The sequence below is a fragment of the Labrus mixtus genome, chromosome 1 (assembly GCF_963584025.1).
Source record: "Labrus mixtus chromosome 1, fLabMix1.1, whole genome shotgun sequence".
Taxonomy (NCBI): domain Eukaryota; kingdom Metazoa; phylum Chordata; class Actinopteri; order Labriformes; family Labridae; genus Labrus; species Labrus mixtus.
Genome location: NC_083612.1, coordinates 5075069 through 5089432, shown reverse-complemented (window position 1 = coordinate 5089432; position 14364 = coordinate 5075069). Strand labels below are relative to the sequence as shown.

Below are 14364 nucleotides of genomic sequence, written 5' to 3'. Positions count from 1 at the left end.
AAATTACATGTTGAATAAGTGAGAAACATTTCAAAATTTAAAAAAGTTTTATTGCAATTTGAGTCAAAGGAAACAACACGTCAACTTCACTTTTGTAACAACGCAAACAGGTGAAGGGAAAACTATTTTTCTTCCCTCAGTTTAACTCATTTAGTCCCCAACTTTCACTGAAGAGTTTTTTTTTTTGTACCTTATGAACAGGAGGCAAACACAGCAGGGAATGTTTCTTCAGCAAGTACAACACTAGGTCAAAAAATAGCAGCAACAAGTGCTTAACAGGTGGGAAGATGTGGTATGAAAGGCTTCCCTGTACATGACTATCATCCTTCATACTTATCAGTTTGGACAGGTGTAGATCTGGTTTACAAAAAGTCACTACTTCTATCGTCTCTGTTTCCTTACGATGTGTTTTTAAGAGAAGTCGTCTATCGGGTGGTTTTCTGGATACTCTTGAGTCGAGCTTTAAAAATGTTTTTTGTGGCATTAGCCCTTTAGAACTTACTGTACAGGGCAATATCTAGCAGTGACTTTGTACACATTAAACTTTTCTTTAAAAGGCCCTTTGCCACAAAATGTAATTTTCCAAACGCAGGATATACCGGTAAGACAACCTGAGCAGCTAGAACCTTTTTTTTTATACCAAATGCCGAAGTGCTTTTAGGTACCTGGGCTGAGTTAAAGTATAAGTAGGAAGAGACGAATCCAACTGTTTAAGCAAGAGTAGCGTCCATGCTGTCTCTTAACTTTCCACAAAGTTCATTCATGCACGGAACAAGCCAGAGGAAAACAACAGGCTAGGCTGGGTCTGGAGCTCTGGGACTGGAGGAAGAGTTGTGCACGGCTGGGTTATGATCCCTGAGCTTCCAGCTCTGATGCAGGGGTGTTGTCTGGCTCTTCATCGTTGTAGATATTCTCAGCCTGCGAGGAAAAACAGGGGGCGAGAGGTCATTTACAGCGTTGCTTCACAGTTCAGATCAAACTTAATATGTCCCTCACTAGAGAAACTAAAGTCCTATGGTAGACTTTGATGTAGTTCATTGTAATGACTGAGGCTATATGTGACCGGTGATGGACAGCAGCTGTATTCACCATCTGCCAGACTTGCATGATGTTGTCCTCGGACACTGAGCAGATGACCCAGGGTTCACTGGGGTTCCAGGAGAAGTCAGAGATCTTGGCTGTATGACCACCGTGGATGAACTGAAAAGGTAAAAAGAATTGGTCACCAAAGTGCTGTGATAGTATACAGCAAGGGGAGTTAAGCACATGATCCAAACCCTAAATGAACCATCTTATTGTGAGTGACAGATCTGATGGTGACTTGAAGAAATCACAGCCTAAATGTTGATTTTAGGATCAGACTCACCAGCAGCTCTGGTGGGCCATCCTCAGCATCCTCTGCCGACTGCTCCTCACCGATTTTACTAGAGAAACAAAATACAAATGAAAACTGTGATTTTATATTGGACAGATCAAACCAATGTTTACCACCTTATGTGAACTTTTTTTTGTTCATATTCATAAAAGCTGTTTAATGCTAAATCTCAATTGGCCACTTGTTATCCATTATAGTGGTTCTTATAATAATGTAAAGGGTTACAGGCTTTCAGGGATTCTCAGATTGACTAAAAACAAATCAAATGAAGATACAGGAGTTATATTTGTATGATTATGTATCAATGGCACTGTGTTAGCAGGTAAAAATGTTTTCTTCAAACATGACAGCACTGAGCTGATCCTCTCTGAGCAGGAGTCCTTTTATCATTAGCTTCTAGTTTTAATATTTGTAATACTTCAACATATGTTCCTTGAAAAACTAACAATCCATCACTGCGTATGGAGCTTCGGTGGATCATTTTACCTGAGATCCCAGACGTTGAGACGTCGGTCGGTGCCGCTGGAGGCCAGGATGGTCTCGTTGTGAGGAGACCATTGTACCTGATGAATCAGACAGTCGGTTACAGAAGGGCAATGTGCTGACTGAAAATCGGTTCTTGAAGGCAGTAGGTAGTAGTAATCCCTGGAAGCACTCCTATCTTTATTTTTTTTTATTTTTTTATTTGAGGCTATTTGAGTTCTTACCTGGAAAATTTCATCTTTGTGGGACTCAAAGGAGTGGAGCTTCAGTTTAAGGTTTCGTAGATCCCACAATGCAACAGTCTGAGAGAAACAAAACAAACCTTTAGAATTACACATTTGATGAATTGAGTTATTTGAAAGGTTTAAGGAGTCCTCTTCTCTACCTTATCAGCAGAACCGGTGGCCAGAATGAACTCGCTGTAGGGGTTGAAGCTCAGGCAGTTGACCTCAGCAGTGTGAGCTTCGACTGCGTGGCTGGCTTTGGACGGGTTGTTGGACCGAGTGTCCCATCTGGAGGAGGACAAAAGGTTCAGACGTAGCTGGGACATAAAATCGATATGATAGAATATGCAAAAAGGTGTTCGCTGTGTGCACATTGAGAACATCGTGCAGAGAGAAACAATCTGTGAAACACTAACATCATGAGTTTCTGGTCGTCAGCCACCGAGCCAAAGAGGGATTCATGGAGCAAATGCCAGGACACATCTTCAACCACTGCTGTGTGGCCCGTGAAGATGGACTTGGCGTCCACTACCTTCCCTTCCTTTGGGCCGGACCCGATGTCCCACAGGCAGATGGTCTGAAGAGGAAGAGCAATATGTCATCTGTTACAAGCTGGGAAACCACCGCATCACTGGACACATCAACCTGCAATGTTCTGAACCTCCAGCTGAAGATGGGATTATAGTTTAAACCTTTTTGGTCTAATATTTCCGCACATCCATATAAAAGCAGCTGAAGTATCCCTCCTCTAAGTACAGGAGCTCATTTTTACCTTAGATTTGGTTTTGCGCTTTTCTAGTCTTCTCACTACTCAAAGCTCTTTTACACCGCAGCTCACACCTACACATTCACACACTGATGGCAGAGGCTGCTGCGTAAAGTGACCATCAGAAGTAACTAATCCCATTCAGACACATTCATGCACGGCTGACGAAGCAGCTGGAGCAATTGGGGGTTAAGTGTCTTGCCCATAGCAAACATCATTTAAAGTCTTGATGACATGCGGGTAGTGAAATTGTCAGCTTTTTCTTCCAGACAGTGATGTGAAAGATTTTAGATAACAGAATCAATATTATAAAATGAAAACACTTCACAAGGGGCTACTCAGCAGCATAATCAATGCGTTCCATTCATAGAGTATATTTTGCTGTTAAAACCTAAACAACATCCTGGTAACTTATTAAAAAACCTGTCTGCCGGTTATTGTGGTTTTTGACATTTTTACTCAAATGTTTTTTGTTTTTTTCTTCCAGGGAATAAAACAAGAAAAGGAATTTAAATGTATTAATGCGTACACTTCCACATCAGGGTGATGAAGGCCTCGTTACTTACATGGTCGTCTGAGGCGCTGAGGAGGTTGCCGCTAAGGTTGGGATTCCAGGAAAGACCATAGCCTTCTTTCTGGTGGCCTTTCAGCCTCAGATCAGGATGACACTCCCCACTGGGATCTGAAACACCAAAATACAGACTTTGCTTTCACTTGCCCTGGATGTTCTCACAGTTAGACATGTGTGTATAAGCACAACGGGGATCCCACCTGGCTTTGAAGGGTGCTTGGTGTAGTCAAAGACCAGAACATCAGAGGTGGGGGTCTTGGTGGCGATGATGCAGGGATTCTGGGGCATATAGCGGGCTCGGTTCACCTCTCCCTCGTGGTTGATCTTGATCTCTATCTCGATTTTCCCGCTCACTGATCCAAAGCCTCCAAACTCTGACAGAAGAATACATTGAGACTGTAAATCATCCACGACGAGAGAGAAGGACCGATGCACTAAAACTGCAGTTTAAATCACTTCCCACTGGTCAGCAGGTTCATTTAACGAGGGATTCAGGGAATAATCACGGCTGATATATTGCTCGCTGTCAGAACCCGCCTCAAAACAACATTCAGAACACTTGGACCCTCTATAGTGACTGGTGTGCTGGATCAGCGTTGTGTGTGTATTGAGGTTAAAGACATGGACTGTACCTTGAGATTGTTCTGTGGCCGCACTAACATACAAACACTACCTGTGACAATTTAACGAAAGAGTAGTGATCCTTCAGTACACCTTGACACAGCCCATCAACATACCTGCTGGAAGAGAGAATAACACAGTGTCAGCATGACTCAGATCTTCTTTCATTTATTCCAACACTATAAAACACGACTCATCAATGAATAAACCATTGCACACCGAGTTCGAAATTGACACACATTAAAAAAAAGAAACACGATCTCATGTTATGTCGATCATGTTTGCACACTGACTCCAAAACTTTTGTCCGTCATTATTTTTTTTGTGAACAGGATCAATTTTCTTCTTTTGTCGCATCCATCCCTCTGTGTTTGTGTTTGTGTCTGTGTCTGTGTTTGTGTGTCTGTAGTGTCCTTCCTCAACCGTCAGTCGCTGTTCAGGATCGAGTGCTTTATGGAAATCTGTTTTCTTTTCTTGTTTTTTTAACGTGTGGTTCCAGTATAGAGAGCAGAGAATCAAACCGCACCACTGACATCCTGAAATACACCAGGAAGTGATCAGGATGATTCTGCAGCTCCTTTATTGACAGGTGAAACTCTCCTCGCTCTCGTCTTGTTTTCATGTGGACGGACCCGGTTGTTTTTTTTTTTTTCAAGGCGTGTAAGAGCCACAAAATTAAATAAATTAACCAAATTTTCTGAATTAATAGAAAAAAAAAAAAACGCAGCGGACTCAGTGCGTAAGATCTTAAAAACGTTTCCGGGTAGAAAACAAAAACGACTCAGTGTGCAAAGACCTTAAGACTGTTATCTTAATGTGTATGAATGCAAAAAATACATTTCAGTATATTTTAGTATTTTGTTTTGAAAGGAAATTATCTTTTTGTAGTTTTAATTAGGCATCTAGGAAATAATCATTTGGAGACAATTGTCCCAGTAATAGAACAGAGACTACACCTACAGTCCTGACCTAACAGACAACTTCTTTACAGTGGTTATTAGAAAATATTCAAGTTGTGTATTTACCTCCTTTTTCGCTGTCGTACTGCGAGGCATCAAACTGCGCATCATCATTTGGTACCTGGACACTAGCGATCACAAGGTGGTTCTGCTCATCTGATGTATGGGTCCCCAGAGCCAGCCTGTGGACGGCGTAGTCCTTCCCTTCAGGCCTGCAGAGATCCATGACAGCAGTGACATGATGTTAATCTGCATTTCGAGCAAAGGTAGTCGTTCTTTCTATTCGACATTACAGTACGGCTTTTCAGATGAAACAAGTCATGAAGACATTTAGTTCTCATTCTTAAATTACTCTAAGCATCCAAAGACTTCCAATATTAAAATGATTAGACATTAAGAATGTACAAAAGGTGTGAGGAGAAAATATTTTAGTTTTAGTATTATCTTGATCAAAAACATTTTAATTGTTATAAGTACTAACTTAAAAAAAAATGAAGAAACCTCCATCGCTGGTAGGCTATACGTGATGTCGGACACAAATTTAAAACCTATTATTTGCTAAATGGACTTATATGAGCTTCTGTTTGTGTCATAATAATAAGCGGGATGTCAAAGCTTGGAGAATACATTGAGACTGTAAATCATCCACGACGAGAGAGAAGGACCGATGCACTAAAACTGCAGTTTAAATCACTTCCCACTGGTCAGCAGGTTCATTTAACGAGGGATTCAGGGAATAATCACGGCTGATATATTGCTCGCTGTCAGAACCCGCCTCAAAACAACATTCAGAACACTTGGACCCTCTATAGTGACGTGTGTGCTGGATCGGGATGTCAAAGCTTGACTAAAATAAATTCATGTTGTGTTCTTTCTGCGACGTATTCCTCTGTGCAGATAAAATGTGCAAAATCATGCTGAAATGTGTCATGCACTCATCGACACACGAGGCCGTCTGTAAGAGCTGAACAGTTTTACAATCAATGACATCAATACGACAATAATGCAAAATAAAAGCCGTACTTAGGAGCAGAGAACTTCATGGATTAAAGAAGAAAACCTTCAATCACCTCGAGTGATCATTCATTTTACAATGTCAATCACAGAGTCTGTTTCACCATGTCTTGTGTGCGTTGTCAGAAACACATTTAGGATGTGAACATGAGGAAATGACTGCCTGGTAGTGTATGGAGTGAGATAAAACAATATATAGCTCTATATATATATATATATATATATATATATATGTAGAGAGAAAATATAAATGTCTTCATACGCAGCAAATGTTACAACAGAGGGTAGGAAGAGTTTGAACAAACTTTATTTGGCTGACAGACAAAGAAGTCAAATGTATCCCCCACTGCCTCCTAGGGCTGGGAAATATATCGACTTTTTAAGATATATGGATATATTTTCAAACAAGATAACGGGTAAGACAATATCGTTAATATCAATATAGTTTATGTTGCATTAAAATAACGTTACAGAGGTGCCAGGTCACCTTTTTCTCATCTCACTGATGATGACTGACTGACTGTCCCTCTTAACCCTGCTCCTCCTCTCTCTCTCTCTCTCTTTTATTGTATTTAAGGAACATTTTTATTTTATATTACTTTTTAAATTCACAAACAGGTAGTTTATTTTTCCATGTGTTTTCACTGTTAATAAAATACATATCGATATATATCGAGTGTCACCATTCAGCTAATCAATATCAAGATGAGTTTTGGTCCATATCGCCCGGCCCTACTGCCTCCTAACAAAATGTGTTTGTCAAGGTGTCAAAGAAAGACAGGTGTTACGGCAATAGAAGTAAAGACAGAGGTGTTTAATAAATAATGTTCATCCCTTCAAGCTTTAACAGCCTGAATGTCGTCAGATTTCGAGGACACTTGCTGTATCTCTACAGAGATAATAATAACTTTATTTCTATAGCACCTTTTAAAAACACAGGTTTACAAAGTGCTTTGACAAACAAGAACAAATGCAAAATACTAAAGATAATTAAATACAATTCAACAGAAAAGAACCCATAGTTGTTAACAGACACAGATTTAATATAGGGGCGAAACGAAGAGCGAAGTTTTGCGTATACTTGAGCATTGAACTTAAGCCACAAGCAAATGGTGAAGAACACATCGACATATATATATATATATATATATATATATATTAAATTCTATTAGAGTAGAACAATCCAAGGCCCACTTTTTTATTGTTTTGTTTTTCATTTATTCTTTTTGATAAGTTAATATGCTCTGTTGCTCTTTTGCTCTTTTATTTTCCTTCCTTTTTGCTCACTCTTCTCTTCTGTCGTAGAATGACAGAACAGATATATTTATCCATGCCTGTATAGATGATGCACTTAAATGTAGATCTACGCTCATTCTGACAGCTTATGTTATTTTTCTTCAAAACTATCAAATAAGTATTAAAAGAAAAAGAAAAAAGAAGAAGCGAACCCATAGTGCACGATACCCAACAGACATATATAACCCAACCATCACAAGAACCATCACAAGAACCATCATAAGAACCCAACAACACGAGCTGAGACCAAGAGGAGCAAAGATTTAAAAAGAAACTAAAAGAGCTCAAAGAAAATAAAAAGATAAACAGCAATAAGAAGGTAAGAGCAGTAAAAGAAATAGAAACAAGTGGTTAAAGGATAAAAAAACCAAAACAAACAATAATATTAATAAAAATAAAAAGTAAATATGAAACATAAATAGACAAAGTAAGTAAGATAAGAAATGACCAAGTTAAAACACAAGAGGAGTTGAGATAAGAGCATAAGACACACTGTTGTAGGTGGGATTTAAATACCTGTTAACATCTGGAAGCCACTGGACAGTAAGGCTGGGCCACTCCAGAGCATGAGTCATCACCAGGTCATACAGGAAAGGAGTGTTTTTCTTCCAGATCTTGTACTCTTCATTGATGACCCTCTCCTCCACAGCGTCATCGTACACTGCAGAAAAACACACATTAGAGACATCACTGCAAGCTGCAACAGAGGAATGACTGGGCTTCTCATCACATGCATGCAGCTACAGTTATTTAATAAGTAGAGGAAACATTAACGACCACTTTGTTTCCTGGATTATGAACTCTTTCTTGCACTATGTCAACATATTGGTCAGGGGAGTTTTCGCAGGCGAGCATCATAACTTTAAAATAATTACTGTTTAATGTGTTGAATGCAAACTGAACTTGGAAAGTTAATGTTTAAGTTGAGGTCTTTCTTAAGATTAAAACACGACTCCCTTAAAGACTGAATTAAAGCCTCCTGATAGGATATGCTAACTTCTCATGCTAGCACGTTTGGCTCACAAAGCGACACACGAGGATCACGACCGTAACAGTGCAGGATAAATGAGTAAACCTTACCCTCTTTATCGGCCATTTACTCCAAACTCTGCGCTTTGTCACAATGCTCGGAAGCGGTGTAACTTACGAAGACGCCGTTTAAGTTATTACTGCTGTTTCCAAACTGCTAGCAGAGAGCCCCGTTTGTTGTATCTCAGTGAAGACAGGCTGCTTCCTTTTCAGCGCCTTATTCTCGACGCCTACTGCGCATGCGTGCGGGCATTCGAAACAAAGAAGGTCAAAACTGCGCGTCGACTGCGCAGCGATGCATAAAAGAGACAGTGTAAACAACTTGTGTCCCTGTTGCAATTTGAGCCTTTCAAAACTGAATAAGTTAATTTCTACTATAGTACAGTACGTATATGCTATATATAATGCTTTCTACACTCATGCACTTTAACTTATGTCAATACTGTCCATTTACGACTCTGTTTCTGCACATTTACAATTAATCTTCCATATTTAATTTAATCTTCCTATTTAAGACTAGTAATGTTTAATTAAATCCTGGTTGTATATATTCACATTCTTAGTTTTGATATTTTTAGTGCTTATTTACTTTGTATTTAATATTATATTATGTTTAAATTTCCTGACATTGTGTTTTTTACTCATATTGTGTGTTTGGATAACCTGCTGCTGTAACGCCACAATTTCCCAGTTTGGGATCAATAAAGTAATTCTATTCTATTCTATTTAGCTTTAAGCAAAAACGTATAGGTATTGTTTCAATACCGGGTTTTTGGATTATGATGTGTTATAAAAAAAAAAACAATTTCCGTCAAAGCAAAGGGAAGTCAGATTCTACAGGACTCCTGAATGTGTCGGTATGTTCAAATTAATGATAACATTTCCTCAAATAACCACGAAGTGTATTTAAAACAGCAACCTTTCTAGAAATGAATAAAGAAACACTTTCACAATATATTAAGCTATCTAACAGCAATGTTGATAAATACATAAAAAGAGTACCTCAATTTAATGACAGTATCTAAAATTATAACTAAGCATCTCATAATCTGATAATCATGAAACCCTTAGAATAATAACTTAAAATCTCTATGTGATGGCAAACATTATCACATTTTTATTTAATATTTTATATCATATTTTGGTGTAATAATGACTTTGAACTCTGCTTCATAACACGATAAATTCTCTGATAACCTTATATCTCAAAATGACTTTTTCTCTAAAATTAAAATATATTGTTATAAAGTCTTTCATTCTAATGACCCACATTACCGTTTTTTCATCACATTATCACGATGAGATTCCACAACATGATCTGCACTGCACTAATATGTGTTTTCTTGTTGTTGTTAAAAAAATATGATGCATATAATAACAGTTGATCACATTACAGTTGTTCTGTCCATAATTATCTTAAAGGTTACAAAGAGAGAGGTCTGTATGATGTTTATTGGAAAGTCTGGAAAGACTTCAGCCGAGATGGAGGCATGCAGCCACAATGAAACATTTAGTAATAGGTGAAAGAACAGCTGAGTCCAGATGCATCTGAGGCCAAAATGGTAAGTGGACTGCACTTATGTAGCACTTCTCCAGCCTTCCAGCCACTTAAAACACTTTTACACTACCTGCAACATTCACTCTTTGACACACACATTCATGCTCTGAAAGCAGAGGCTGCTCTGGTTAATGTCCATCTGGTCAGCAGAACTCAACACCTTCACACACATTCACAGACTGATGGGTATTCATAGAGGAGAGCGGGGTGTATATGGAGTATACCCACTTATTTTTACTTCTAAATCCCGTCTGATTCACAATATTCAGTAGTATGCTGCAATTTGTTTTCCCTAGAATGCTAGAGGAGCAACTTAGGATTCAATATCTTGCCAAAGGAAACTTCAAACTGCAGGAGCTTTGGATCAAACTGCCATCCTTTCAGTTGAGAGATTAGCCCCCCTCACCCCCCCTACCACTTAAAATCAGCAGGCCAACGAGTCACCATTTTTAATTTAGGTAACAACATTGCTTTTCCTTTGGCAGCGCCCTCAGAGAAAACATTATGTAATTGTTTAATCAGTGCTAAGGCTCTGTGAATCGAGGAGCGTGTACATTTCTTCTTTTACAAATGCAACGACTCTTGTCTCGTGTTGTGTAAAGTACAAACGCCCCACGATGCATTCCAATGAGTTTATTTTGTAAAAGTCTTATTCATAAACAGCAAAAACAGTTTACAGTAGATTACAAACTCTGAAAATGCAAAACATGTTCCAAATACGAGCATAACAAAGATCTGAAACAAATAAAAAAAAAGAAAAAGCATGAATATACAGACAGAAGATGTCTTAATCAGCTATCGTCAAAAAATAAATAGGTTTATATCTCATGACAACAACAGTGGAAGCAAAGTAAAGGCAACTGGCACAGAGTCAAAAGACAATGGAGTCTGGTGTCATCTTGAGTTAACCTAAGAAAACTGGCACAGGGACAATTGGAAGGTTTAGAAATGTCTAAATGTATTATCACGCTGTTTGTTTCCACAACTGATCAAATCAATCTTCAGTTTCCTTAGAAAGTTAATGTGGTTCAATTTACCGTCAGGTTCAGACGTTGAAGAGCAGGACTAGTGGATTGTTTATTCTTGTTCTTTCATGTCCCTATAGCATACCAAAAATACCTGATTTACACTACCAACCAATGGACACCTTCATATAAGAATGATCAGGAGTACAACAGTAGATAAGAGTACAACATGCCACTTTAAAAAGCTTTGAAATATACAGTGATCTATTTCACAGATACACAGAAGAACAGATGTATCACTTTCCCATAAAAAGATGAGCTGTTACCTAGAGCAGTCCGAGTAGAATAATGTCCCTATATTCTACAAATCAAAATATACAGATATTGTTAATATTGAGTTACAATGTGTAACCCTGTTGTGCACAACACTTCATACATTTATCTATGTATTTCCATTCCTCTTTTTTTTCGGATTACATAAGAGTAACATATAGGGTGATGGGCTAATGTTTGACAATTACTGAATATTCATTTAATCTCTCCTAATTATCGTTGTAAAAAAAAAAAAAAGAAGCAATTTCAAGCTACAACTAGAGTGATCAGTTCACTGTAATACCCAACATATATCATAGATGGTAGGAGAGTATATATGCATTTGTACACAGTGACAGGTGATCATGAGTTATACACTGTGATACTGTAGGTATGAACAGCCGAGTTGTAATTACTCATCGGTGGTTACCTACGCTAAAGTGTGATGATGAAGTATCGGGAAGGACATGAGACTCTCCAACCCACTTTTTAATCCGGCCTAAATAGGACATGAGGTGACATTATTGTAACATGTCACATAATGGAGACGAGATGCATCAACACTTAATTCTTACTGTGACACAGATTTCACAATGTCATGTAAAAATGACCTTCTGAGCATCGATTTTCTAACACTTACTACAGAGACTGTAAGTAATGTTATTCACCATTCTGAAACACACTGTATATGCACAGCTAGTGACAGGGGTAGTGGTGAAACGGATCACGGTATCACACCCAAAGGTTGTTTTGTCAAAGGCATGTGATCCACGGTTTAATGGAAAAAGTTATCATCATGGGGTAAAAGAAATGTACAGTGTGCAGAGTCTCAGTGGAAAGAAAAGTGTGCCTGGTGACACCATGGAGATCTGCTGTATAATATGAAGACAATTCAGTTCTATAAATAGATATTTTTATGCACATTTTTCGTGTATTTTCACGCAGGAATTGGCTGCAAAGCTCGGTTATCACAGTGTGTATGTATAAGTTGAATCAAACAGTGCTTTGTCTTTTCTCCTGTCACTGTTTTTTTTTAATGCTGATTTCTGCTGGTGGTTGCCAGTGACAAAAATCAGTAGCTCCCTCGTTACATTATTCAGAGGCGCTGCTTGTCAACAGGCAACAGGGGGCCCCTGAGGGCTCACAAAACCAGTAAGACAGTAAGATACCTGCCTAAGGGGATCCCATGTAAATGCATTAAGTTTGTTGCCTTGCAAAGTGTCGCATGTGTTACTGGTGTGAAAGTCAAACAAGAATAATGACGAGGAATTATTTGTCTTTATGAGAGAAAAAAGAAACATTAAAAAAGGGGAAGGGGAGTAAGCGCCGGGACAACGACAGACATTATGGTGATAAATATGGGTTGTAGGGCCCCCAATTATTTTTTTCCTGGGGCCCCAACAGACTCTAGAATCTTCAGACGTTATCCTGCACCCTGTGGTCTTTAAATTTAGAAAAACAAACTCTCTACGGCGCTGTGTTTGGTCCAAAAACTGTAGACTGTTATGAGTCAAAGCTCACATGTTTTGTAAAATTACAGCAAACCTGTTATTCACCAAAAGATTTCCATGTGTGGCTGATCCAAAAAAAATAAAAAAGATCCGATCTGTGACATAAAAATCAGTGCTCCGTTCCAAACCGTGAGATTTGTGATCCATTTCACCACTAGTTGTGGATAAACACTACTGATGTTCTTACAGTTTTAAAATGTCAAATACAGGCCTATGATTAAATGTTAAATAGTTAATGTAACTTTGGGCCACCCTAATCGCCTTAAAGGGTTTTAAATAGCTTCAAAAATAAATGTCTCACAGGTCATAAATGGGGAAAACCTTACAAATCAAACCTTGTTGGTCTGATTGGGCTTCAAATAAACTGTTATCACAACACCTAATGGTTACCAGTAAAAGTCTTCAAGTTCTTAATGCCCCTTCAATCATCCTGTATTTTCTTTTACTTACCAAGATTAGCTAACACGCATTAAGAGTCAGTAGATAAAAATGGTTACAAATCTACCAATAATTCTTTTGTAGTTAAGAGACTTTGACATTTTTGCATTGTCCGGAAAAATGGTGTGACATAAACACCGATTCTCGTCCTGGCATCCGCATGGGGGAGTGACACCAGGATCAGTTATGGATGCATTTTTCAAACACACTGGAAGTCCAACAGAGAGGTGGTGGAGAGACGATGGCGGCCAGTAGATGGTGCTGATGAGAAATCATATTGTAGATTCACCTCTCCAACGTCACAGCTACAAAGAATGATCTCCCTCTTGCTTTCTTCATTTAATGTTCTTCTATGAGCAGCTGGTTCTTTGGGGAACAAGAACAATGACACACAGTTATTACTTGCATCAACTCATGCTGACTAAAGTTATTTAAGTATACTCAACTACTGTACATGTCTGAATATCAAGACGACCCCAATAGTTACAAGACGAGCCGCTCATTTTCAGAAGAAGACTTTTTGAAGTCTAAATCTTGTTGTTTGAAAGAAATCAATTCCTGAATCCCACCTTACTGTCGGTGGTATTTTGCATGATGTCATTGTCGGGGTCTCCTCCCTCCGAGCCGCTCTTCTGGTCGTCGTCTTTCCCGTCCTTCTCCAGGTCGTCCTCTCCAGATGAGATCCTGGATATTTTGGAGGATTTCTGCCACAGACACACAGATCAGAGAGCGGGAAAACGTACGGAGTGTCAGTGTTTTAATGTCTAACAGCATGTATCAGGACATCATGCATTGAATTGGTAAGATGGGGTCAAAGGTTCGGGTTTCAGTTAAGACAAATGTTTTCAAAGTGGGAGGCGCCAGAGGACTTCAGGGGAGACGCAACATGAGAATAAATCATTCAGAAAAAATTGTGAGCATGTTAACTAAGGCCCCGTGTCCACCTAGCGTTTTCCTCTGGACAGAAAAGTGCTGGTTGTTCTGTGCTGAGAAGAAAAGCGCTGTGCGTCTGTCCTGTTGCCATGACAACAGTCTGTTGACAACGGCCGCTGTATGACCGACACAGCTTCGTCTCTTTTTACTGTATGTTTTATTTTATTTTACATTGTTTCTTTCGGGATGAGACACGGAGCAAAGAGGATGTGGGTTACAAGACACGAGGACCAACCCCGGGGAATATCAAACATTTGGAAAAGAGCGCCGGTGACGTCAAAAGCGCCTTTCTTAAATGTTGACAGATTT

At 38.9% G+C, this 14364-nt stretch overlaps 2 protein-coding genes across 4 annotated transcripts in view; both read right to left on the bottom strand.

Annotated features, from left to right (window-relative positions):
- The window catches only part of LOC132973014 (hepatoma-derived growth factor-related protein 3-like), a 210786-nt gene that overhangs the window by 191651 nt on the left and 4771 nt on the right, over nucleotides 1-14364 (bottom strand). Inside the window, exons 5-6 of one of the 2 annotated variants that reach the window (XM_061036332.1) lie at nucleotides 13692-13826; nucleotides 13451-13488 (exon numbers count right to left, since the gene is read on the bottom strand). In XM_061036332.1, coding sequence (XP_060892315.1) covers nucleotides 13462-13488; nucleotides 13692-13826 — 162 coding nt within the window. In that variant the 3' untranslated portion in view covers nucleotides 13451-13461. Of the gene's footprint in view, nucleotides 1-12429; nucleotides 13489-13691; nucleotides 13827-14364 lie in introns of those variants that run through there. The other variant, XM_061036245.1, reaches the window with a different exon arrangement.
- On the bottom strand, nucleotides 29-8572 carry LOC132957218 (histone-binding protein RBBP7). Of its 2 annotated transcripts, none has more exons than XM_061031187.1 (12): nucleotides 8390-8572; nucleotides 7826-7970; nucleotides 5066-5211; nucleotides 3620-3793; nucleotides 3415-3530; nucleotides 2499-2659; nucleotides 2244-2370; nucleotides 2083-2160; nucleotides 1862-1938; nucleotides 1367-1424; nucleotides 1090-1200; nucleotides 29-918 (listed from the first exon to the last, which is right to left on the bottom strand). In XM_061031187.1, exons 1-12 carry the CDS (start codon nucleotides 8403-8405, stop codon nucleotides 847-849), a joined length of 1281 nt encoding a protein of 426 aa, XP_060887170.1. In that variant the 5' UTR covers nucleotides 8406-8572; the 3' UTR covers nucleotides 29-846. The 2 variants fall into 2 exon arrangements, with proteins under 2 accessions (XP_060887170.1, XP_060886579.1); XM_061030596.1 differs by having other exon boundaries at nucleotides 3620-3796; nucleotides 8390-8571.

Coding starts and splice junctions, on each gene's coding strand:
- LOC132957218 (XM_061030596.1), bottom strand. Junction 2,660..3,414: donor TCAGCGCCTCAGACGACCAT/GTAAGTAACGAG, acceptor CTTCCTCTTCAG/ACCATCTGCCTGTGGGACAT. Junction 1,425..1,861: donor CTCAACGTCTGGGATCTCAG/GTAAAATGATCC, acceptor TTGTTTCTCTAG/TAAAATCGGTGAGGAGCAGT.